General features: G+C 50.1%; 1 protein-coding gene across 2 annotated transcripts in view; it reads left to right on the top strand.

Moving 5' to 3' along the window:
* SEPTIN12 (septin 12) overlaps positions 1 to 26,848 on the top strand; it is a 494,943-nt gene that overhangs the window by 351,691 nt on the left and 116,404 nt on the right. For both annotated transcript variants that reach the window (XM_086941325.1, XM_086941326.1), the window contains exon 9: positions 24,151 to 24,202. In XM_086941325.1, the coding sequence (XP_086797451.1) occupies positions 24,151 to 24,202 (52 nt within the window). The remainder of the gene's footprint in view (positions 1 to 24,150; positions 24,203 to 26,848) is intronic.

Genomic DNA, 26,848 nt, shown 5'->3' with positions numbered 1-26,848 from the left:
CATTCCAACTGTACAATCGGAATGTTTTCTTTATGATTTGAAGGAGCCTTACAGAAAATAGTCTGTTCTATCCACATTGTGGAACATGTATGGAGTGAGGGGATAAAGGTAATTCAGTCTGCAGCTACCTTCATCCCTGTCCTTCCGCGACTGACTGGAGAAGAAATACAAGGCTCCAGAGGATGGGCCCACTTGCCTGGTTGGTCAACCGAAGCCGGACTCTGTAATCTCTCAGGCGGCCCAAAGGAAGTCAAAAAATCAGTTGGCGCCCCTTACCACACCACCGGATAAGGATGGCAGGCGTCTAGATAATGTGTCCAGCCTCCTTGTCAGGGTTGCCAGTGCATTAGCAATTTTGGGACAACAATATGATCGCCAAATGTGGTTCGACTTATCTCCGTAAATGGACCAGCTGCCAGATGGTTCCAAGGCTGACGCAAAGAAGATCCTGGAGGAAGGAGAGCGGTCTTCTTCAGAGATCATCGATTCCGCAATGGACATTGCCACCACTGCTTTCCGCGCCTTGGCGGGTGCTGCTGTCCTTAGACGACAAGGTTGGCTTAGGGCCACCTGGTTTTGCCCGGAAGTTCAAAATAAAATCTTAGATCTGCCATTTGATGGGGAAATGCTTTTTGGAAAGCATGTGGACGACGCGCTGCTGGATATTAAGAAGGACACCGGAACTGCAAGGTACCTTCGGACTTTGCAATACCGCAAAGTACCCTTCCGTGGAGCAAGAGGGAGAGATTTTTCTACGTACAGAGGAGGATACCAACAGCAGCGCTACTACTCCTATTCGCAGCAATAACAGGCGTACAGACCCCAATACTCTCAACGCCAGGGCCAATCAGGGTCTTTCTCTCACCAGCCTTCACGAGGATGACAGGGGCGTCGGGGGAGAGATTCCTCTAAACACCAATAGCGCCCTCCCAGCTCTGTCTACTGTTCCTTCCCCCCCTGTAACACCAGTGGAGGGCAGGATATCACAATGCCTCCACAGCTGGGAGATCATAACATCGGATCGGCGGGTCCTCAATATGATCCGGTTTGGCAACATGCTAGAGTTTCAACACCTTCCAGAGCCCCTCACGCCACCGAATCAAAACATCTACACTTTCTATGTCTTGAAGCTCATCAACTGCTTCTCAAAGGAGCGATAGAACCGGTACCTCTATCCCAACGAGGCAAAGGGTTCTATTCCCGAATTTTCCTGGTCCGCAAGACAGTAGAAAAATGGCGCCTGATCTTAGACTTGAGGGAACTCAACACCTATCTCATAAAACTCTTGTTTCAGATGGTATCCCTTCAGGACATCTTGCGTCTTCTAAATCCAGGCCATTACATGGCAACTCTGGATCTCGAGGACGCATACTTCCATGTTCCTATCCACCCAGCCCACAGGAGATTTCTACGCTTTACAGTAGCCAAGAGCCACTTTCAATTCAAGGTCCTACCTTTCGGACTCGGATCCGCGGCACGGATATTCACGAAAATATTGGCCCCAGTTGCAGCCTTTCTCAAACAGTCACAGCAGGTTTTTCCTTACCCAGACGATTGGTTGATAAAAGCACCATCTTCTCAGGCAACTACAAGAGCAGTTGAAAGTTGCATTCAGCTTTTCAATCATCTGGGACTTCAACTCAACAAAGACAAGTCAGTTCTCCGTCCTTCCAGGTCGGCCAAGTTTCTGGGGGCCATTCTGGATACAACTTGTTGCAAAGCTTTTCCATCAGGGGAAAGACAGAAAAGGCTGATTTCTTCCGCCCATCAATTACAAACAAGACGGTCTCTGTCTGTCCGCCTATACAAATCTCACCTAGGATCAATCTCATCTTGCATTCCCTTAATTCCGCATTGCAGGTTTCGTATGCGCCCACTACAGGTCTGTCCTTGGAACACGGCGACCGGGAATACACAGAAGAGGGATACAGAGCCACAGTTCGCTACACCTACAGAGATACCGAACTAAAAGTCAGTTCTAACCTTAAATGTGGATCCCCTCCCGGTACAGTCAGACACTCACACGTGTCTAGTCTCATTTTGGTATTGACGAGCCTTATTGGGCATCAACCGTTAGCTGAGCAGTCTCACCTATCGCACCAAACACGGAACTAGGGTTCTTTTGATACAAAAGATATTGAATACCCGTCAACTTATACACAGGATCCATCCACAACATCACGCACGTTTCGCATCGACGCCTTAGATGCCTGGGTCTATCTAACTAGCCCTGAAGAGTCGTGTTGACTCCACTTTTGAACACGACGAAACACGTGCCGGCTGAATGTGGACCCAATAAAACGTCTTTGAAAAAGAAAAAGAACACAAAGATCTGCTGTTGTTTGCTACCTCATTGCTATTACTGTTTTGTATGTTATACACCATATTGTGGTTGCGAGAGCATTGCTGTTCCCACTACAGGAACAACTGGACATGCAATGGCGCCAAGCGGAAGGCTCGTTCGACGACAAGATAATCGTTACTCCTCTTATGAAAGAGGTGGTCTGCTGGTGGATGATCAAAGACAATATCTCAAAGGGTCTCACTTTCACAGTTACTCCAGCTTCTTTGATACTGACTATGGATGCCTCTCTAGAAGGCTGGGTGGGTGGTCTTGCAAGACCTTCAAGTAAGCGACCACTGGAAACCCGAACAACGCACTCTCCACATCAATCTTCTGGAGCTCAAGGCAATTCGTCTGGCTTTACAGGCTTTCCTCCCAAGAATACGGAATTCCACCGTCCTTGTCCGTACAGACAACACGACGGCCATGCACTATGTGAACAAATAAGGTGGAACAAGATCTCAACTACTTTCCAAGGAGGCCCAGGAGATTTGGGAGTGGGTGATTCTTCACCAAATCACTCTTTCGGCGGAACATCTTCCGGGTACCCTCAACAAGCTAGCAGATACATTGAGTCATCTGAAGTCGGTCTGTCACGAGTGGGAATTGGACCAGGGAACTCTCAAGAGAATTTTGAATCGTTGGGGTACTCCGTCCATAGACCTGTTCGCCACCCCAGAAAACAGGAAATGCCGCTTTTGCGCAAGCAGGGAACACCATCAAGTGTAGGTGGGGAATGCTCTTTCGATGGCCTGGTCAGGTACATTTGTTTACGCCTTTCTTCCAATTCCCCTAATTCCAAGACTACTCAGGAAACTCAAAACGGAACCCTGCACAATGATTCTAATAACACCGGCGTGGCACCGCCAGTTTTGGTTCACGGAGCTTCTCCTACTCTCCCAAGATCAGCCGATTCATCTGCAGCCCATTCCTTCTCTGTTGACGATGTCCCGGGGCCAAGTGGTACATCCAGATCCGAGCTCACTTCAGTTGACTGTGTGGCTCCTGAACACCGAGAGTTTCAGAATTTAGATATCCCTCAGGAATGTAAAGAGGTGCTAGCGCAGGCTTGTGCGCCAAGTACGAATGAAACCGATCGTTCAAAATGGAAACGTTTCTGTTTGTGGTACCACCGAGAAAACCCCATCAGATCTTGCCTTACATTTTGTCTCTGGCCAAGTCAGGTCTTGCCCATTCTTCTGTCAAGGTGCACCTGGCTGCTATATCTAGATTCAGACCGACAGCCTCAAGCCCTTCCCTCTGGTCAGCAAGAATTGTCAAACAATTTTTGAAAGGACTCTTTAGGGTTTTCCCTCCGTTTAGACCTCCCCCTCCCATGTGGCAACACAATTTGGTTCTTGCTCAACTCATGAGACCTCCTTCTGAGCCTATTCATAGAGCGGATCTTAAGTTTCTGTCATGGAAAGTGTCTCTCCTCACTTTAACGTCAGCCAGGAGAGTTGGAGAACTTCAAGCTCTCACTATTAAGGATCCGTTTTTACAGTTGAAGATTCTGAGAACAAATCCAAAATTCATTCCAAAGGTACCTCAGGATTTTTATTTGAATGAGCGGGTCATTTTAAAATCTTTTTTCCCTCGGCCTACGACTCCAGTGGAAAGGTCTCTTCATTCCTTGGATGTCCAGAGATGTTTGAAATTCTATCTTCAGCGGACCAAGGATTTCAGGAAATCGACTCAACTCTTTGTCGCTTTTAGGGCACCTCACAAAGGGTTTCCACTTTCAAAGCAAGGGGTTTCACGTTGGATTGCCAGCTCTATCCACTATGGTCACCAAGTGGCTGGTAAGCCACTAGAAGGACATGTCCGGGCGCACCCCACAAGATCAGTTTCATTGTCTGCTGCTTTTCGCTGGAGTTCCTCTCGAGGACATTTTTAGGGCAGCTACATGGAGCAGTGCCCATGCTTTCCGAAGCACTACTGCCTGGACTCTTCCACACGGAGTGAGGCGGCAGTGGGACAGGCAGTCCTAAGGAACCTCTTCCAGTAAGCGGTGAGCTTTCCCTTCTAACCCTCCTTCCTGTTATTGCACATTTTGTATCTAATAATGTTTACTCCAGTATTGGAGCTTTCATAGATTCACATACCTGAATCATTTCCCCGTCGTCGAGACGGGAGTCTCCGGTATATAAAAAAGCAATGGTTAGCAGTATAGCTAACTGAAAAAGGCCTAGGCCTTTTGCAACCCATAACATTTGTTATGTAAAAAAGGACAAAACTTTTCTCTCAGCCAATCAGAGCTACTCATCCTCTAGATCCCTCCTGAGAGAACCTTCTGCCCCTCAGATTTTCTACCGGCACATTCTGCTCAAACTCTGGATTTCCAACCTTGTAGACGCTTAATTTCATTCTATTCTTTGTGGATTTGAGGATTTAATAATCTATTTCTCATCTACATCCTTGAGAATGTCTGGGAAGGAGAAAAAAGGTCTGTTTAGAGCCTCTGCCACCTGCTCTAAAAAGAGACTCTACACTGATGACCCACATGAAGACTGCATTTACTGTCTTTATCCAGACCACCAAGCAAAGGAGTGCAAGGTATGTCGCACTTTCTCTAGCAAGACCCTTAGAGATCGTGAGGGACGCCTTTTAATTTGGCTTCAGAAGATCAAGGCCGGAAAGGAGGTGGTTTCTACTGATAGTGACCAGGAATCCTCCTCTTCATCCAAGAGATCTCAAAAAAGATCTAGATCTCCTCAGGCTCATTCCTCAGGGGACCGTCCTGAGAAGGCCCTAAAATAGACCAGTCAAGGGTCTTCAGGGCGTAGTCCTTCAAAATTTCCTCAGCAAAATCCAAAGGAGAGCAAAGGACACACTTTGAGAGAAAAAGAATCAAAGAGAGCCTCTTCTGAACCTTCAAAGACACCGCCTTTGGCTCCAGCATCTTTCAAGAAGCCATCCTCGAGTATTCCTGAGGAGAAAGTGAAAAAATCGGCATCGTCGACGGGATCGTTGACCAGGCCGTCGAAGAAGTAGTCATCGTCTACGGCGATAACCTCAGAGGTACAGAAGCTACTTTTAATGGTATCAGAGTCAGCGTCGACGGGAACATCGATGAGAGCGTCGACAGGAGCGTCGACGACAGCAGCCTCGATGCCGGTAACATTGACGCCGGTAACATCGTCGACGACAGTGAAGATAACGACGACCATGTCGACGACGGGATCGCCATCGACTGTGATTACAACGGGGTCGTCGACAGGAACGTTAACGACGATCACTATGTAGTTGGAGAAGAATGGTTCTACTACACTGTCGTCGACAGTAGTGTCAACGACGATCTCGTCGACGGGCTCGTCGACGAGGCAAACTTCAGAAAAGCAGAAGAAGAAGATCACGCCAGCAGTGACTTCCCCGAGCAAGTTTACTCTTCTGGTCCCATCGCACCTTTTGGAGCAGGAAAATTCAGATTAGGAGGAGGAGGATGGACCCTTCGGGTATGCCAGAGCCCGACTGTACTCCACGTAAAATGTCAAGAAGATGATGATGAAGAGGGGTATGAAGAATACCAAAGCCTCTCACACCATCACTACCAACAAGAGCCTCAGGGAGAGATGGTAGCAATGCCATCTTCATTGATGATGGACTTGCAATTCATGTTGGCGGATTATACGAAGAGGTTTCCTCCATCAATGGTCCCTCAAGACATTCCACCATCACGTCCTTGCTCTATTCCAGCCACTCTGGTCCGCAGTAGAGAAAGCCTACTAGACGCTGTTCCGCAGACACCTCCGGTCCAACAGCAGCAGGATCCTGTGACCACAGATGATGAGGACCAGGAAGAAGGGGAGCTAACAGAGCCCCACAGAGAATGGGATGACTACCTAATTCCCTCTCCACCCTCACCCACCCAAGTACCAACGGGTTCTCCACCAGTGGATATTGGCGGATTCCACAACTTAATGGAGAGAGCTGCAAAGAGATTTCAGCTGCCGATGAAAACAAATCAAACAGAATGTTTTCTTTATTTTTTCTTTATGACTGCGGCTCCAGCTCCGCCGGAGCCGCAGGCGCCACCTCCAGGCCCATACCTTCCGGTCCCTGGCCTGCGAGCGACGCCGGAGGAGATTCGTGATTTCCTCTTTGCCATGAGGACTCACTTCCCTCTGTTAAGGCCTGCCGGCGCGCCTTCGGGCCCCGCAGACCCGACTGGGGGCCCCAACGGGCTGGCGGCTCCGGCCCTGGTCCCGTCGACTCCATTCCCGACGCCGCAAAGCCTCACAGGATCCAGGCCTGGGCTGTCGCCAGTCAACCTCACGACTCCTCCGCTGGCGCCGATCCCCATGGTGTCACTCCCGGCGCAGTCTTCAGACGACATCGTCCCCGGTTTCAGCCCCATTCCAACGGCGATGGGTGACCCTTTGGCTTATGACCCGGCTATGTAATTTTTGCCTGATTATCAGGACACAGATGAAGGGGAGGACTGGGAGGGGTCTAAGGACCCTCTGGCACAGCAGTGCCTGTTAAGTAAGGACTGGGCAGATGAGCTGGGGGAGGCTAGTGGTCTAGACACTTCGCCTGACACTGGATTCATCTCTCCTCCCTCCATGGCTTCTGAGGAGGGTGCTGCTTACAGCGTGGTGTTGAACAGGGCAGCCAAGGCCTTGGCTCTTGAGCTCCCTGTCGCGGCCGTGAGGACTAATCTCCTCACTGAGGTGCTCAAACTACAGGCAAGCTCTTCGGAGCCTCTACTGCAGTTTAACAAAGCCCTCACAGACGTTCTGTTGGGCACCTGGTCGAAGCCCTCTGCAGGCCTTCCTGTGGAACGGAACGTGGCCCGACGCCACCACTCGGCTCTGGGTGACCCCTGCTTTCTGTCCACCCACCCCACCCCGAGATTCTGGTTATCCAGGCCTCAACGTCCCAGACCGCATTCTCAGCCGCTCCACCAGATCGGGAATCAAAAAGGTATGATCAGTGTGGAAAGAAACTGTTCTCCTCTCTGAGTTTGGGGCTGCGGTCTGTCAACACCGCTTGCCTTTTGGGCCTTTACACCCACTCGCTGTGGGATACAGTTGCGGACGTGCCGCCACAGTGTCCGGAGGAGGCTAAGACATGGCTCGCCCAAGCCCTGGCGGAGGGGCAGGATGCAGCACGGTACTTGATCAGGTGTGGACTTGATACCACGGACTCGCTGGGCAGAGTGATTTCCACGACAGTGGCGATTCGTCGCGACGCCCGGCTAAAGTCTGCCAACTTTTCGGGGGATGTCCAGTCCACGCTCATGGACATGCCCTTTGATGGCCGCCGCCTTTTTGGCGGCAAAGCAGATAGTGCGCTAGAGCGTTCGAGGCATGTGGGCTGCTGAATTCATATCTGTGCATAGATCGCCGCCTAGTGTTGGGTCCGGATGATTGCACATTGTTGTCCTGGAAGAGTCTTCGAAGTATCACGAGATAGGTGGCTCCTCCCCTGGACTACAGTGCTCATGGGCATCGCCTCCATCCCCAGATTGTTTTTTTCCGCCATTGGGTTCGGATGTGTTTCGGTTCCCTCTGTCGGAACCGATAGTAGTTTTGCGATTTGACTTGAGACCAAAAGGTCTTTAGGCTGGGCATCGGTATTGTTTCGTTCGGGTTATCTTCTTGTCAGCTCCGAACGCTTCCTGCCCCTCCGCGTGCTCTCGGCGCGGACGGTCCTACTCGACGCTCAAAAGTTCCTGAACATGGAACGGACTCCATTCAAGAGGTGCCCGGTGTGCACCTCCAAGTATTCACACCTCGACGTGCACCCTGTGTGCAACAAGTGTTTATCACCGGACCATGACGAGACCAGGTGTATGGCCTGCTCGAAGTTCCGGTGCAAGAAGACCCTGAAGCATCGTCGGGCCGCTCGGCTCCAGGCCCAGTTGGCGGCACCCCCTGCGCCCTTGCCGGACAACATCTTTGAAGGATTTGAAGACGACGAAAATGTCTATCAGGTTTCGGACTCTAACCCTGCGTCGGAGGGAGAGGACTACGACGCAGAAGATGAGCAGTTTGATGAAGCCGGCGACGAGGTAGGGGACGACGATGGGGCCATTGCCACCGTGGGGGATAGCTCAGAGGAGGAGCACCCCCAGACTGATTCGGGGGTCAATCCCCAACATACGGCCCAGGTCGAGGGATCGCCTTCGGGCCTTACCCAAGACCTTCCTAATAGTCCAACTGCCCCGCCTCTCGGCCCGGCCGCGGACATTTCTGGAGAGCCACTCCCGTTGAAGAAAACGAAAGTGAAGCCATCGGGATCTACACCATCGGTTTCGAAACCGAAAGTGAAAGCTCCACTGGTGGGGCAGAAGGCTCTAGAGGCGTCAACACCTAAAACAGTCAAAATGGCCGACTTGAAAGGCCATGCCAAGATGGCCGACCCCAAGGCCTCGGGGTCGACGCCGAAGACGAAGGTGGCCGACGCGGCTACGTCGGCGCCGAAGACGGTCGAGGTCGACGACCCGAAAAAGGCTCCGAAGAAGCACCAAAGCGACTCCAAGGCTCCGGCGGTGCCGGCTCCTACTGGGGGAGCCAAGGAGGGCAAGGTGTTGACTCCGAAGACGCTGCCCCCGGCAGACTCGACTCCCGACTCAGGGACATCGCTCGAACCAGTCAAGCCCTCTCCGGCCTATACGAAGAAGGTTGTCGAATCCCTCCAACGGATCCGAAACGCTGAGGAGGGAGTGAAGCCGAAGCCCGCATCGAAGCCGGCGAAGGCGCAAACGCCTATCCGCTACACCCCGCCGCCAAAGTCGGCGCCGAAAGCCTTCGCTCCGAAGCAGGGGACGGATGTGCCTTCGAAGGAGGTGTCGACGCCCAAAGCGTCGCTGGGGGGGTCGAAGCCTCGGCTCCAGCCACTCGCTGAGGAAGAGCGCCGTGAGGTTTTCATCGACGCCAATACGGGGAAATTGTCCCTCCTCAAACGAAAAATCACCACGGAACCAGTGCTGGAACATTTTCGGATTCTTCTGAAAAACAAGAAGGACTCGGCGGGCGCTTCGGCCCCTTTGGGAACTTCGTCTCCCAAACAAGTGGAACGTTCTCCTACGCGTTCTAACACGGGGGAAGGTGACGATGAGGAGGAGGTCGAGTACAACTATCCGGCGTACTCGGATCCGGAGGAGGAACAGGAACCTTGGTCGGCCGGAGCCGACCCAGATGACCCGCAATCGGGTCAGGAACCGCAGCTCTTTGCGGCAAAGACCTCGCCAACGGAGGACTCTGCAGCCTTCAACGCCTTGATTGAAAGGGCCGCAGCTAACCACGATGTTGAGCTCCACTCGGATCCTGTGGATGTGGACTTTTTGTTTGACACTTTCTCGGTGGCTGAGAAGTCGGTCAAAACTTTACCAATGCTCAAGGGAGTGCTAAAGCACGCGCCGGAGGTCTTCAAGGAGCCCACCCGGGCGCGTGTAATTAACCCTCGAATTGATAAAAAATATAAGGCAGCCCCCTCGGATCCAACATATATCAAGGGACACCTGCCTCTGGACTCTTTGGTTGTATCCAACGCTCGGAAGAGGGCGAATTCACAGACAACTGGTGACGCTCCTCCCCCGGACAAAGAGTCAAAAATATTCGAGGCCTCAGGGAAAAGGATTGCTGCACAGGCAGCTAACATCTGGCGTATTTCTAACACGCAGGCCCTACTTGCACGCTACGATAGGGCTCACTATGACACCCTGGAGACACTCCTGCAGCACTTGCCTGACCAGTACAAGGAGGCTGGGGAGATGCTAATTCAGGAGGGCAAGCTAATCACTAACGCTTCCATTAAATGTGCGCTAGATGTGGCTGATACTGCCTCCAGGGCAATCAACACTAGTGTGTTGCTGAGAAGACATGCATGGCTTCGCATATCAGGCTTTAAACCAGATATCCAAACCACCATACTCAACCAAACAGTTAATCCTGACCACCTATTTGGCCCGAGGTGGATGCGACACTGGAAAAGATGAAAAAAGACACAGACACTGCTAAATCTATGGGGGCCCTCCAGTCTCAGCAGTTTCGGGGTGGTTCCTTTCGCTGCTCCAATTCCAGAGGCACCTCCAGGGGTCAAGCATCGCAGTCCACCCAGTATTATAAAGGCAATACCCAGACCTCATACACAAACAAGGGTAGAGGTGGCTACAGAGGCAACAATGTCAAGGGCAGGGGACGTGGAAACAATAGCTCCAGGTCCACCACCACCAACAAGCAGTGACGTCTTGTCACTGCCCCCCGACCACTCAACACCGGTCGGGGGGAGACTCCAGCAGTTCCTGCCCGCGTGGAAATCCATCACCACGGACAGGTGGGTGAGATCTCTTATCCAGTACGGTTACTGTCTGGAACTTACTTTCACTCCACCAAACATTCCTCCAAGGAGCCGTCCTATGTCCGGCGAGCACTTGCACTTGTTGCAGCAGGAGGTCGCAGTCATGCTGCAAAAAGGGGCAATCGAGCTCGTTCCACTGCAAGAAAGGGGAACAGGGGTTTACTCCCTGTACTTTTTGATCCCCAAAAAGGACGGATCCCTCAGGCCCATCCTGGACCTCAGGCCCCTCAACTGGTATATCCTCTCGGAGCACTTCCATATGCTCACGTTGCAGCAGGTTCTCCCTCTGCTTCAACAGGGGGACTTCCTGGCCACACTGGACCTAAAGGATGCGTACTTTCATATTCCCCTGCATCCTTCACACAGGAGGTATCTCAGATTCACAATCCTAGACCAGCATTACCAGTTCAGGGTTCTGCCGTTCGGGGTCACCACAGCGCCAAGAGTCTTTACGAAGTGCCTGGCGACTGTGGCGGCGCATCTGCGACGCCAAAACGTCCACGTTTATCCTTACCTGGACGACTGGCTCATTCAGGCAAGAACAGAACAGCAGTGCGCAGACAACGTGTCCCGCACTATTCATCTCCTGCACGATCTGGGATTCTCGCTGAACTATCCAAAATCTCATCTCCAGCCCGCCCATGTACGGCAGTATCTGGGCGCGACGATAGACACGCTGGCAGCCACTGCGCAGCCAAATTCAGTGAGAATCGCCAGCATCCAGACTCTGATCCAACGATTCAGACCTCAGCACTCGCTTCCAGCGAGGGTGTTCATGCAGTTGATAGGCACGATGGCCTCCTGCATCTCCATCGTCCCGCACGCGAGACTACATATGCGTCCGCTTCAGGAGTGCTTGGCACGTCAGTGGACTCAGGCTCATGGGCAACTGACAGACCTAGTGTTGGTGAGCGGTCGGGCGTACAACTCTCTGCATTGGTGGATTCCACTGAACCTTTGCAAGGGCCGACCGTTCCAGGAGCCTGTGCCACAGATCATCCTGACGACGGACGCTTCTCTCCAGGGATGGGGAGCGCATGTACTCCATTACACGGTGCAGGGACTATGGACACTACAGCAGAGGAAGATGCACATCAACGTTCTAGAACTGATGGCAATCTTCATGGCTTTAAAGGCATTCAAAGTACATCTGTCCAACAAGGTTGTGTTGATCCGGACGGACAACATGACGGCCATGTACTACATCCAGAAGCAGGGAGGCACACACTCTCCGCAGCTGTCTCATCTGGCTCAGAGCATGTGGAAGTGGGCCATTCAGAGGAACATCTTCCTCATGGCGGAGCATCTCCCGGGCAAAGACAACCAGATGGCGGACCTGCTCAGCACGCACAGCCACCAAATGCACGAGTGGGAGATACACCCATCAGTACTCCAACCGTATTTCCAAAGGTGGGGTCATCCAGAGATAGACCTGTTCGCCACAAAGGAGAACGCAAAATGCCAAAGCTTCGCCGCCAGGTTCCCACACCCGCAATCACAGGGCAATGCGATGTGGATGAACTGGTCAGGCAGATTTGCGTACGCTTTTCCCCCAGCACCTCTGATACCGCTGGTGGCACGCAAACTCAGGCAGCACTCGATGACTCTCATCCTGGTTGCTCCAACGTGGGCTCGCCAACCATGGTACACCACGTTTCTGGAACTCTCCGTGGTACCGCATCAAAGGCTTCATCTCACCCCCAGCCTTCTGACGCAGAGCCATTGCGACATTCAGCACCCAGACCCGCAACAGCTCAACCTGGCGATCTGGCTCCTGAAGTCCTAGAGTTTGGCTACCTCAATCTTCCCCCCGATTGTATGGACATCATTCGGGAGGCAAGGAAGCCCACTACTCGAGCTTGTTACGCAGCCAAGTGGAAGCGTTTTGTCATATACTGTGTAAACCACAATATTGACCCACTGGACTCTTCCATACAGAACATTATTTGCTACCTGTTCCACCTGTACCAATGCAATTTGGCGTACTCTTCCATCCGCATTCATTTGTCTGCGATGGCAGCATACCTTCAGAATAGGCAACACCTATCCCTTTTTAAGGTCCCTGCTATAAAGGCTTTTCTGGAAGGACTCAAAAGGGTCATTCCACCGCGGACACCACCAGCTCCAGAATGGAACCTCAATGTGGTTCTTACAAGGCTGATGGGTCCTCCCTTTGAGCCATTGCACTCTTGTGAGCTTCAGTTTCTGACTTGGAAGGTTGCTTTCTTAGTAGCAATTACATCGCTACGGAGGGTTAGTGAGTTGCAGGCGCTCACCATCCAGGAACCATTCTTCCAAGTACATGCTAACAGGGTGGTGCTCCGCACTAACCCTAAATTCTTACCCAAGGTGGTATCTCAATTCCACATGAACCAAATAATTGAGTTGCCAGTGTTTTTTCAAAACCCAGAGTCACTGGCGGAGCGGATGCTCCACACCCTTGATGTTAAAAGAGCCTTGATGTACTACGTGGACAGAACTAAAGATTTTTCGTAAGACCAAGCAACTCTTTGTTGCTTTTACCTCACACCACAAGGGAAATGCTATCTCCAAAGCTGGGATCGCTAGGTGGATAGTGAAATGCATTCAGATCTGTTACGCTAAAGCTAAACGCACTCTCACAATTCCACCAAGAGCCCACTCCACCAGAAAGATGGGGGCCTCTATGGCTTTCCTAGGTAACATTCCCTTAGAAGATATTTGTAGAGCAGCTACATGGTCTACCACACATACCTTCACTAAGCATTACTGTGTAGATGTGCACTCTAAACAGCAGGCAGCTGTTGGCCAGGCTGTTCTCAAAACGCTTTTTCAAACGGCTGTAGCTGGCACGGGCGGCCGCCGCTAATGGAGGGACTGCTATGTATTCTATGCACAGATATGAATTCAGCAGCCCACATGCCTCGAACTGCAAATGCTACTTACCAGTATGCATCTGTTCTTGGCATGTAGGGCTGCTGACATTCATATCGCCCGCCCTCCTCCCCGGCGCCTGTAGCAGCTGCAGTATTTTCTTTACACATATTTTCATACTCTTAGCATAGGGCATCACTCACATATGTCACTCCATCTCTGCCAATGGCTAAAACAATCTGGGGATGGAGGCGATGCCCATGCGCACTGTAGTCCAGGGGAGGAGCCACCTATCTCGTGATACTTCGAAGACTCTTCCAGGACAACAATGTGCAATCATCCGGACCCAACACTAGGCGGCGATCTATGCACAGATATGAATGTCAGCAGCCCTACATGCCAAGAACAGATGCATACTGGTAAGTAGCATTTGCAATTTTAAGGACTCCAGGGCTACGGCCAAGTCCTTTGGCCTGTCGGACCAGCGCCAGCAAACTTCTGCTTTTTCGCTCCTTTCGCGGCCACGGGAGGGGCGCCCCCAACCAGCCACAGGCCACAGAACCAACCTCAGCGCGGATGTGGTAACCGCCGTGGCGGTGCCGTGGGACAACGGCCAGGTCAGTCCACACCCACAGCATCAGCCTCAAAGCCTTCCTTGTCCGAGCTTTCAGGCCCATACAACGCCAGTGGGGGGCAGGGTCCGCCATCACCTCCTCCACTGGCGTACCATCACGTCGGACAGGTGGGTGCTGCAAATTGTCCGAAGGGTCTACTCCCTCCCCTTCGAGGTGACCCCTCCAGCCATGCCACGGCAGTGCCACTGTATGTCCGGGAATCACTTGCAACTTCTACAGGAGGAAGTTATGGCCCTCTTCGCCAAGGGGCCATCGAGCGCGTTCCTGTGCCAGAAGTAGGACGTGGTTGCTACTCACACTACTTTCTGGTACCCAGGAAGGGCAAAGGAGACCTACGCTCTATCTTGGACCTCCGGAGCGTCAACGGCTTCCTCCGGAAGGAGAAGTTCAAGATGCTGACTTTAGCTCAGGTCTTACCTACCCTGGAGACTGGATGGTAGCATTGGACTTGCAGGACGCATATTTCCATATCCCTATCCTGCCGGCCCACCGGCGTTACCTGCAGTTGAAGGTATGCCATGAGCACTTTCAGTTTACCATGCTCCCCTTTGGCCTTACCAGCGCCCCTTGGGTGTTCACGAAAGTGATGGCGGTGGTCGCAGCTCATCTGCGCAGATCAGGGGTTTCAGTATTCCCCTATCTCGACGACTGGTTGTTAAAGGCGGGCTTGTTGTCAGCCACCTCCAGACTACGGCCGACCTCCTGCAACTGCTGGGGTTCTCCATCAACGTGCTGAAGACACACCTGTGCCCCTCTCAGAAACTCCTCTTCATCGGAGCGGTTCTGGACTCGGCGCAGTTTCAGGTTTATCCTCCCCAACAGCGGGTTCGGGATATTCAGGCTCTGATTCCGATCTTTTAGCCTTTATCCCTAGTCTCGGTCAGGTTGACACTGTGGCTTCTGGGGCTGATGGCGTCCTGCATCCTTCTGGTGCATCTCGCCCAGTGGCGGATGCAGTGGGCCCAGCATCAGGGCAACCTGTCCGACCATGTCCGGATCTAGGATGGCACTGCGAGACAGTTGCAGTGGTGCCTCACGGACCGCGATTGTGTCAGCGGAAGATCCCTCTCCATACCCCAACCGGAGCACGTAGTAATGACAGATGTGTCCCTCCTGGGCTGGGGGGGCCACATGGGAGAGGTGGAGATCAGAGGCCTCTGGTTTCCGGCAGAGTCCCGGCTCATATCAACCTTCTGAAGCTGCGGGCGATCCGTCTTGCACTGAAGGCATTCCTTCCCTCTGTCCCGGGAAGTGTAGTGCAGGTCTTCACAGACAACACCTCCACCATGTGGTACTGCAACAAATAGGGCAGGTGGGGTCGTGGACCCTTTGTCAGGAGGCTCTGCGCCTTTGGCAATGGCTGGAACACCTGGGTGTCACCCTGGTGGTTCAACACCTGGCGGGTTCTTTGAACGCCAGGGCGGACGAACTCAGCCGCCAGTGCATGATGGATCACGAATGGTGTCTGAACTCGGACGTGGCTCAAGGCCTCTTTCAGCAGTGGGGAGAGCCTTTGTTAGATCTACTCGCCACCGAAGAGAACGCCCAATGTCATCAGTTCTGCGCGTTGGAATTTCCAAGGCGGCATTCGCTCGGAGACGCTTTTCGACGCGAGTGGTGCTGCGGTCTGTTGTACGCCTTTCTGCCTATACCACTTCTGCCCATAGTGCTGAAGAAGATCCGGCGCGACCGGGCCCAAGTCATCCTTGTGGCTCTGGACTGGGCACGAAGATACTGTTATTCCGAGCTACTCAGCATGTCAGTCGATCACCCGATTTGTCTGCCTCTTCGGGAGGACCTTCTGTCGCAGCAGCAGGGGACGGTCCTCTACCTGAACCTGTCCAGTCTCCACCTACATGCGTGGAGATTGAGCGGCGACAGTTGAGGCCATCTGACTTGCCTCCTGAAGTCTGTGATGTGATTCTGGCAGCCAGGTGTCCCTCCACAAAATCGGTATACGCCTGCAGGTGGAACAAATTTGTGGCATGTGCATAGCAAAGGCTGTGGATCCATTTTCTGCGCCCCTTTCAGAGGTTCTCCTCTTTCTTCTTTCTCTTGCCCAGCAGGGCTCTGCTCTGGGCACTATCAAAGGCTACCTCTCTGCCATTTCAGCCTTCTTGAGGCTTCCTGATCAGCCTTCTCTTTTCAAGTCCCCTGTTGTAAATAGATTCTTGAAAGGCATTACACACGTTTCCTCCTGTTCCTTTCGTGATGCCTCAGTGGGACTTGATCCTTGTTCTAACCTATTTGATCTGCGCTCCTTTCGATCCACTTCACAATTGCCCTCTTCGTCTACTGACTCTTAAGACTGCATTCCTGGTTGCCATCACCTCTGCCAGGCTCTATCTTCTAAGCCTCCTTTTCTCTCTGTCCATCCGGACAAAGTTGTCTTAAGAACTCGTCCTTTTTTCCTGCCCAAGGCGGTTACAGCCTTTCATATCGGGCAGTCCATCACCTTGCCCACCTATCCGCCTCCGCATCCCTCAAAAGAGAGGCTCCACCGACTGGACCCAAAACATGCGCTCTCGTTCTATCTAGACCGCACACGCCAGTCCTGGGTGGCTGACCAGCTCTTTGTTGGTTATGTGGGCGCTAAGAAGGGACGGGCGGTGCACAAGCGGACCATCTCTCGGTGGGCCGTGTTGTGCATCAAGGTCTGTTACTCCTTGGTGAAAAAGGAGCCTCCTGTTGGTCAGAGAGCCCATTCCACTCTGGCCACGGCAGCTACTACTGCCCTGGGTCGGGGAGTTCCCCTTGCAGGACATCTGTCAGGCAGCTACGTGTGCCTCGCTGCACACGTTTGCTAGACACTACTGCCTGGACAGCCAAGTCCGGAGTGATTGCTTTTTCAGCCTTTCCGTTCTCCAGGACTTTCTGGTGTGATCTTGGTTCGCAGTCCCACTTTCGGGGTTGGTATTGCTGGGGTATCTATTCTAAGGTAAGGAATCTAACACTAACCTGTTTCTTTCAGATGCACAAGTTACTTACCTTCGGTAGCGATATATCTGTAAGAAACAGTAGTTAGTGTTAGATTCTTTACCGCCCCACCCAACCTCCCCGTTCTGCGAACCGATATCTAGGGTTAAGGTCATCCCTTTGAGGGCCCTAGTTACATGGCACCAGTGTCGGTTTCTATCGTGGCTCTGCGTTCCTGGCACGGAAAGCTGTGTACAGTACTGACGTCAGCGCGCAAGGGCGGCGTCTAATTACTCCAACAACGTCATCCCGGCGATCACGACGCCGGACGCGGAGCCGCAGACGACGCCTACCGACGTGCAGGGGTAAGCTACACAAAACCTTCCGGATCCAGTCTGACGCCTGGGGATATTCTAAGGTAAGAAATCAACACTAACTACTGTTTCTTACAGATATATTGTTACCGAAGGTAAGTAACTTGTGCTTTATGTTAGATTTATTTTCTTTTTCTGGGGCGTGTGATAGCTTCCATGTCCTCTATTCTTGTATGCGGTACCGTATGGCTGGTGCCAGCTCTCTGCTATCACATCTCGGCCAATACCGACTGTTGTGCAAGTTTCTGTGTACCTTTCTTGGGTGTATTCTATCATACAGTGTGTATAGTGCATTTGTATGTATTTTATAATATTATACATATATGTCTATGAATCAAGCAATCATTCAGGATTTATAAAGGGCAGCCAATCACCCGATAGGGTATCCAGGCGCTTGCAGGCCCTGGAGGCCTATTTGAACAGCAATGTCTTGAGGGCCATTCAGAAAACCGGAAGTGAGGTAAAGGTTTGGAGGTGTGTGGGGAGGCTGTTCCAGGTCTTTGCTGCACTGTGGGAGAAGGAGCATTTTCCACTTCTGCTTTGGTCGATGCGGGGAGTATAGGCAAATGAGAGTGAGGCAGAGCGTAGTCTTCTCGATGGTTGGTGGAAGTTCAGGCGGTGGTTAAAGAAGGCGGGTCCTTGGTTATGTAGAGTCTTGTGTGCGTGTTTCAGCAGCTTGAATTGGCATCTCTTCTGTACGAGGAGCCAGTGGTGTTTCATGAGGTGGGATCGTTGAGGAAGACTGAGGATGATTATGGCTGCGGCGTTCTGTATGTTCTCCAGTATTTGGGTGTTTTTCATGTATTCACATGCCTGAATTATTCCCTGTCGTCGGAGTGGGAGTCCCACAGTTATAAAAAAGCAATAATTATGCCCATAATTACCAAATAGCCTTGGTAAGCTAAACGAGGAAGTAAAGTAGCCCAAAGCTACAAGGAAAAAAGTTCCACATCTATGACCATCATAGTCATTATACATAGCCCAAACTGCAGACAATCAGGCAACAGCACCCACCAGAATGTTCTCCCCAGAGGCTCAGGCTTTCAAATTTTCTACCGCACGTCGTGTGAAGGGAGTCTCCCTGAGCTCTGCTCAGTATTTCTCAATTCTTCAGGAATTTCTGCACTTAGGATGTCTTCTTCAAAGAAATCTTTATTCAGACCTTGTGAGTCTTGTGGTAAGCTCCGGCTTTTCTCTGAAGATCCCTACAAGAAATGCATGTACTGCCTGTACCTGGATCACCAGGTGAGAGACTGCAAGATATGCAGGACCTTCCCTCAGAGACAGAGAGGGGCGTCTACTTCTGTGGCTACAGAAGATTAAAGATCAGGACAATCCAGTTTTTGAGGTGGGAAGTATTGCCTCTGGGTCATCTGTGTCCTCTAGGAAGAGGGCTGCTGAGGAGGTTTTGTCTTCTCCTGGGGCTAAGTTGTTGAGGAAACAACAACCTTCTAAGGATTCTGAAGTGCCTTCCTCCTCAAAAAAGGATACTCCACCTTCTAAAGGCAAGCCTCTGCCTTCCATGCCCCCGAGAAAGTCCATGAAATCTCTACCTTCAAAGCGGACTTCTGAGTAAGTTTTCGCTTTGAAAAAGACCCCCTTGTCGACGACTCCTTCGTCGACGAAGATTACCGTTGACGTGACGTCTACATGGACAGTGACATTCTCGTCACCGAGGCCTCAAATGAATATGTCTTCGGCTTCATCCCCGTCGACACTGGTCTCTGTGTCTGTGAAAGCCATCTCTCCGACGAGAGAGACAGTACCTATCGTTGGCGTCCCGCCGACTAAGAAGGCTAGAAGAATCTCGTAGACAACTGCCTCGTCAACGACCACCTCATCCTCGAAGGTTGCCTCGTCGATGGGTACTTCGTCGACGGCGGGCTCACCATCAAGAACTAGATTGTCGTCGACGATAGACTACCTCGTCGTCGAAGACAACTTCGTCGACGGAAACTTCCTCGTCGACGGTTTCACCTGTGGTGGCAATTCCATTGACGACGGCGCTTGCGTCGACGCAGAAATTGTCCTCATGTAAGGAGCTGCAGGTCTGGTCAGCGTCTACGGCTATGACATCTACGCCATCTACAACAACACCTTCTTTGTTGCAGAGGCGTGGTTCTACGCTGGAGCCCTTGTCTCAGTTGCATATTTCTCCAAATAATTACTGGATTTAGAGGAAAGTGAGGAGGACTCTGAAGTGGATGACAGGTTTCAAACAGCTAGAAGCCCCTCAGAATTGTTCATCAAATATCAGGAGGATGATCAGGATGAACAGCCTTCCCCTGAACCTGTGGCCCCGTCTCTGGATACCATACCTTCAGCTCAGATGCCTCTAGCTTTACTGAACAATCTCCAACGTATGGTAGACGACTATTACTGCCGGTTCCCTCCATCTGAATCGGCAGAGTCCGTTCCACCGACACCTGTTCCTCAAGCTTCCACCTCAACTTTCATTTCTCCTAGACCGCCTTCGTCAGTACCATCGCATCATTCTCCTGATGCAAATTCATCGGATGATGATAGGGAGGAAGGAGAAGTGATGAAACATCTCTTATGTCAGAGTGGGACGAGTACCAAATCCAAACTCCATCTCCTTCAACTCCAGTTCCCACTGATTCTCCTCCGGCGGATATCAGAGGCTTACCCCTCCTAATGGAAAAGGCAACTCAAAGATTCCTTCTGCCCATGGAAACAAAGAAAGATGAATGCTTCCTTTACGATTTTAAGGATCGGCCAAGGAGGCATATATGGACGATCCCCATTATAGATTTTATCTGGAAGGAGGGATTGAAGGTAATGACAACTCTTGCGTCTATCCCTTCAGTTTTGCCCATGCTGGACAAGAAGTATAAAGTGCCAGACAATTCACCGGCATGCCTCATAGTTCACCCAAAAGCTGACTCCGTAATTGCACAATCTGCTCAAAGATGGGCTAGGAATCCTTCTTCTCTGATCACAGCCCCACCTGACAGAGATGGCAGACGGTTAGACTCAATTGGAAAAAGAGTCTCCACCATGGCAGCGACAACAGTCTAGGCGGCTAATTCACTGGCCATCTTGGGTCGGTACGACCGGCAAATGTGGTCGGACATCTCACCATATATCAACATGTTACCAGAACCTTCAAAAGCTTAAGCTCTAAAGATTTTACAGGAAGGGGAACGTATCTCTGCGGAGATTAAAGATTCGGTCTTGGATGTCGCATCCACAGGTTTCAGACAGCTAGCGGGTGCTGCCGTTCTGCGTAGGCAAGGCTGGTTGAAGGCTACATCTTAACGCCAGGAGGTTCAGGCAAAGATAATTGACATGCCGTTTGATGAAGAGTCATTTTTCGGCCAACACGTAGAAGAAGCCCTACAAACCACCAAGAAGAACACAGAGATGGCCAGATCTCTTGGTACTTTACAATTTCGTAAGCCGCCCTTTCAGGGAGCAAAAGGACGTGGAAAGTTCTCCAATCGAGGAAGCTACAGCCAACATAAATCTTATCAATCGTATCAGGGAAATCAACTATACCATTCACAGAGACAGCAGTCGTATGGACAACGTAACACAGCCTATTCACAAAATAAAAGGAAACCTTCCTACCGCGGAAGGGATTCCAATTAGAAACTGTGCCTGTGCCTCAGGTGGGGGAGACTAGGTGAAGCACGACCCGGGTTCCGGCCATCTTGAAGATGGGGAGCCCTGCCCAATCACAGCTAGGCTCCTACCCCCCTCCCACAGGAGAGGAGCAGGCTAGGGGGTGTTCCCACCCCAGGACAGGGACCTTTTGGTCCCTGTCCTTGCTCTATCTGTAACTCCCCAAAATTCAGTATTTAGGGGCTCCCTGAACCTTCCTTCGTTAGATCCAGATACCGAAACAAGAAAGAAGAACAAGAAACAAGAAGACCTGCCGTGCAGATGCTAAGAAGAGAAAGACCCCAACTGATTTGGCCCCAGCCCTACCGGCCTGTCGACCCTCGAACCTGCTCCTGCAAATCCCCGGTGTCTTCAGTGGTCCGCAACCTCAAAAACCCCGGAGGACCTGACTGCCTTGTGACTCTGACCACCTGGGTCTCCCACGAGCAGTGGTAGTGCTCAATGCAAGTTACAAGCCCTGGCATCAGCCCGGAGTCGCGAATTCTGCACACTCTGCACCCACCAAGCCTGGCCTGTGCTGGAGTGAACCAAGACCCTGAGGACATCCCCCCGGCGATTCTGACTCAGAATTCAGTGCCCAAGGACCCTCCTCGACGACCCAGATGACGCCTACAGCCTCAGGACTCAAAGGACCCCTTCGACCGCGACCAGCAGGGGGTAAGATTTCCCGACCTCAAAAGACACCCCTGCACCCGGCGTCCCACGGCCCCCTGTTCCCAACTCATGGGTGCCTACCTATCCTCCAAGATCCCAGCTTACCCCTCAAAGTGTTGGTCGCTCCTGAAGATCCACCGTCCCGAGCCTGCAGCCTTTGTTCCCTTTTCAAGATCCTCATTGAATAACATTGAGCGCCCGACGGCTCAAAAGCAACCTGCACCCAGCCGCCCGAGTGCCCCTGGCAGTGCAACCCTATTCTACTTCCCCATGTGCCCTGAGCAAGTGACCAGGAGCCCATCTCCCACAGCCTTATGGCCTGCTAGCCAGCAGCCACCAACCGCAGGCCCCCTGCCTTTCATTGGACGACATTTAGCCTAACTACCTCTGCACCCTGCCGCCCCTGTGCCGCTGAGGGTGTACTAACTGTACCTACCTGACCCTGGGGGACCCCTGAGTCTATGCCCAGAACCTTAACTACACCAGTCGAGTACTCACCTGAAAACCGATGACTCACTTTCCTGCCATAGGATAACATTGACTGGTTTGACTCGAAAAATCTTCTGTGTGAAGTTTTGAAACTTTAAAGTATTCATCTAAAATCGGCCGAATACCGAATTCCGAAGTACTCACCTGTAATCAGGAGAGAAGCCAGTGCTGTATCTTTTCGCACAGTACTGAACCGCAAAAGCAATCACAACCGTGGTTACTAGTAATCTAAATTTCTGCCATAGGAAACCATAGAAAATTACAAATATTCCTTAAAAATCATACCCACTACTTAAACGTAGTTGCTTACCTGTTTTAAGTAGAGACCCCAGTGCTGGCCGTAGGAGCCCAGTCCTGGATTACAAAAGTAACGAGAACGTACTGTAACTGCATCTCGATTTTCCTCCCATTGGATAACATTTCCAGATTTTCATAGAAAAGTTTCAAAATGTGAACTTTTGAAATAGCTTTATATTTCTTAAAAATCATACCAATAGCCAAATCGTTTTTGCTGAACTGTTTCCAGCTTAGACCCCAAGACTGAAACTAGGATCCGGTCCTGGGACTACAAAAGTAATCAATAAATTAACTAGCTGCATTTATGTAGGAAACCCATTGAGCTCAATGTTAAATTGTGTTTAAAATTATGTTGCCTACTGCACCCATTGTACCTTTTGTGTTTACAAAGTTTATTGCTTCTTTGCAAAGTAATTATATGAGAGTACTCGTATCGAGAAAAGTAAATTTTTATACCTGTTGGTTCTAAAACATAATATCATCAAATCAACGAAAGAGTGTACCTCTCAATGAGACTGGGTCCGATATTTGAAGTCGCTCCAGGTTTCCGAATGGGGGTCTGGCTTTGCTGGCGGTGTGCCTACTAGTCACCTCTCCCTCCCGAGACCCATGGTGCGATCAACGCTCGCACTACATATCACTGCTTGGTGCCGATAATTTACGAGTACCTAACCTTCAACCAGGTTTTCAATATTTTTCCTGCTGTTGTTTTATTTTTCACATTATGACCACCAGGTTAGGGTTGAGCCTTAGCACGCCCATACCGCCGGGGTCTACACAGTGGTCCTGACGAATGCCTAGCGACTAGCAATCTGATAGGCAGAAACATGTTGACCTCCCCAAGCAGGGCATTGCTGACATATCAATCCAGCTTTTTACTGCCCGTTTTACTTTTTTAACCGTGCCAGGCTGGCCTGTGAATAAAAGATTTTTAGGTTACAACCTGCTCACTTTTAACTCACTTCACTCACCATACACAGTAATATTAACCAGCTCCGCAGTAATTCTGGCGTCGAAGCACACCGGGTTGGTTTTAGACCTTCCTGGTGGGGCCTGATGATGAAGCATGTCACCAACCAGGTTGGTGAGTGAGGGCCTTCTAAAAGAATCTAATCTGATTCTTTTGTCATCTGTCCTGATCTCCTCTCATTGAGAGATACACTCTTTTGTTGATTTGATTGTATTATTTAGGGGGACCAGGAGTGTTCCTTACAAGAAAACTCTCTCTCTCTTGTTGTTTATTGTGGTTCTAAAAATAAAACAACTATATCTTTTGATATAAAAACAATTGGCCTAGAGTTCAGTCCTTGAGTGTGTGAAACCTTTTGCTGACTGAGTATGTACAACAAATGCTTTACACTGTCCTCTGGCACTGCCTTACTGCTCGACCAAGCTACCACTTTAGAGAGTACGGTCACACCTGGCTTTAACCTCTGTTATACCCCGGGGTTTGTGGACTCTATACACACTGTACCTTATTCTGGTCCAGTATATATATAGAGACACTTTCTCACACATGCATATGGTTCATGCAAATGCACAAGTGCACTACTTGTAAATTCTCCTCAATGTCAAATGTATTTACTCGTTGTCTCTTATGCAATTGACATGATTATTGTCTTTGCTTCTCTTCTAGTTGAAAATGAGGAACATTGTGAATTTGCAAGCTTGAGAGATCTGCTCATCAGGTATGATGAATAATCAAAAGCATTAATATTTGTGACTGGAGTGTCTGGTCCTCTAAGGGCTATCTCTTCTACTGCTGAAGGCCAATCATTCACTTGGCTCTCCTGTCAAGGGTGAGCCTTCCTAAAATGAATCTCTGCTGCGGGTGTGGGAGGTGCTCTCCAACAAGTATCTTTGCTGCTAGTCTGGATTGAAACAATGTTATATTATTTATTGTCTAGTCCTTATTTGTACAACTCCAAGAACATCTGGGGTGAAAGGTATTGCTGGAGGAGGAGGGGAATGCTACGTGGGCATTATGCCCCAGGCATGTGCTATTTCTGGGCCCTCTGCTCCTACTGCAAAATTAATTTATATATTTTAAAGCAAACCCTGCCTGTTTATTAATAATGAGGCAGCTAAACGAGTCCATACCACTAGATGGCACCAAATACTGGAGCTGCAGCTCTTACTCTTTCCTTGTAGGATAACTTTTTTTTTTTTATCGATAGAAGCAAGTGCTCCTTCCATCTGGCTTAAACCGTACAAGCGGCCATCTGAAAGGCTTGGGTACAAACACCTATCTCTACTAATATGAGGGCTTTGCCTCCAGCAAAAGTCTCTCAGATGAAGTTTATCTGTTAGTGTTTGAAAAGTTATTTAAGCGCATATTGTTGGTAACAAAGCCCCCTACACAGTTTCAAAAAAGCTGTTACTTTGTTACGTTCACTGAAGAAAAACACAGGGACAGCTAACAAAATAGGTGTGCCCCCTGAAGTGACTTCATACTTTTGCTTTTTCTATTCATTATCAGAGATAGCTTCTAATGACAGAAAATTAGCATACTTTTGGTGAACCCCTAAGTGATGGTGGCAACTTCTTCCTCTACCAAGGCTACAATGGTGGTGACAGTGAACTAATAGTCTAAGGGCACAATTTATTTTTTATTTTTTACTAGCTGTACTTGGCCACGAATTGCTTGGCTCAGTCTTGTTAAATGGAAGAGAAGGAAAAGAGTAAGCACACGTTTCTAATATGTTTAATTTCACAATGCTTGTGGGTGTACAATTTGTTTTTGTGACTATTGTTGTATGCGTCCCTTGTAGTTGTTGTGCAGCGAGCAAATCAATAGGGTCTGTTTGGCCTTTTGATTAAAAACACGCGCATATTGTACACACGCGTATTCGAATCCAACGTTGTGTATATATAAACACGCGCTAATGTTGCAAAGTGAACCAACTCCCTCCCTCCCTCCACCCACTTCCTGGTCTGCCATCCTGACACCAACTGTCCATCCTAATATATGTAGACTATTGTCTCTATGCGACCTTTCTTAATGTTGCAAAGTGAACCAACTCCTCCCCCCTCCCTCCACCCACTTACCGGTCTGCAATCCTGACACCAACTGTCCATCCTAATATATGTAGACTATTGTCTCTATGCGTCCCTTGTAGTTGTTGCGCAGCAACCAAATCAATAGGGTCTGTTCGGGCTTTTGAATAAAAACCGTGAAGAACTTTCGTAGATTTGCGATTTTGAATAAACGAACATTTACATTTTTATTTATATAGATTGTTTGCTTTTTCCCCTTTTGGAAAAATGCCTATTGGGTATCCCCTGTTAAGAGTTTTCTAGTCTTCATGACTGTAGTGCCTTCCTTGATCATGTGTGGGGCGTGTGTGCGTGAAGGCTCTTATTAATTGGGGCTGGCTCTTTCACAATGGTGGACATGCCAGCCTGCACAAACCCTTTCTTCTTATCCTCTTCCCAAAGCATGGTGTTCTTGGCGGGTGGGAAAAGACTTCCAGCACATTCACTCTATTACAGTAGTTGTCCCCTTTCTTAAAATAAATGCACCCATGCCACTCTTTCCGTGCTGCTGCTCATCTTTGAGGCAACAAGAACAGATGAACAGCTCTGTCTGACTTGTAATGTGCAAAACTCCTTTGACCAGTCCAAACCTATCTGACCTATGCCTCTGGTTTGAGGACTTGTGTTTTATTTATGTATAAGAGAGCACGCATATCAAAGGTTTTGTGGCACTAGTCAAGTGTAAATAAGTGTTGAGGGAATGAACATCCAAACAGAAAAAGAGTAGCCATCAAGAAAACACATAAACAATCCAGAGAACAAAGCATAATAAGAATGAGAAAGTTTGTCTCAATACCCTTGTTTTTAATGGTCTCGTAAAGAAATTAAGATCAAGTTCAGAGCAAAGATGCCCTGGTAGGGACTTCCACTCCTTCAGGGAGAATACTAAAAAGCTCCTCCCTCCATACACCTGCATCCTATATTTGTGAACTATTAGTAGATTTGCAGTGAAGGATCGGAGAGCCTATACAGGTGTGTCGCTAGGAAGTGTTTTGTTACAAATTAGTGGGCCATACTGGACACGACCTTAAAGATCAAGCAGCATGATTTAAATTGTATTCTTAGCCTGATTGTCAACCAGTACAGTTATTTAAAAAAAGCAGTGGTATGAATTCTTATGGCCACTTTCAAAATCAGTCCAGCCGCTCCATTCTGTACTGACTGCAATCTCCCAAGATCGCATTTAGTAAGTCCCAGGTAAATTAGCAATTTCCTGGTAGTTAGGAGACCAACACAATTTGATGCCACTGAAAGTATGTTGATGATCAGCAACTCTCAAATGAAACCTAAGTACGCCC

The sequence above is a fragment of the Lissotriton vulgaris genome, chromosome 10 (assembly GCF_964263255.1).
Source record: "Lissotriton vulgaris chromosome 10, aLisVul1.2, whole genome shotgun sequence".
Classification (NCBI taxonomy): Eukaryota; Metazoa; Chordata; class Amphibia; order Caudata; family Salamandridae; genus Lissotriton; species Lissotriton vulgaris.
The sequence above is the reverse complement of the archived record's forward strand: the minus strand, read 5'-3'. Positions and strand labels throughout refer to the sequence as shown.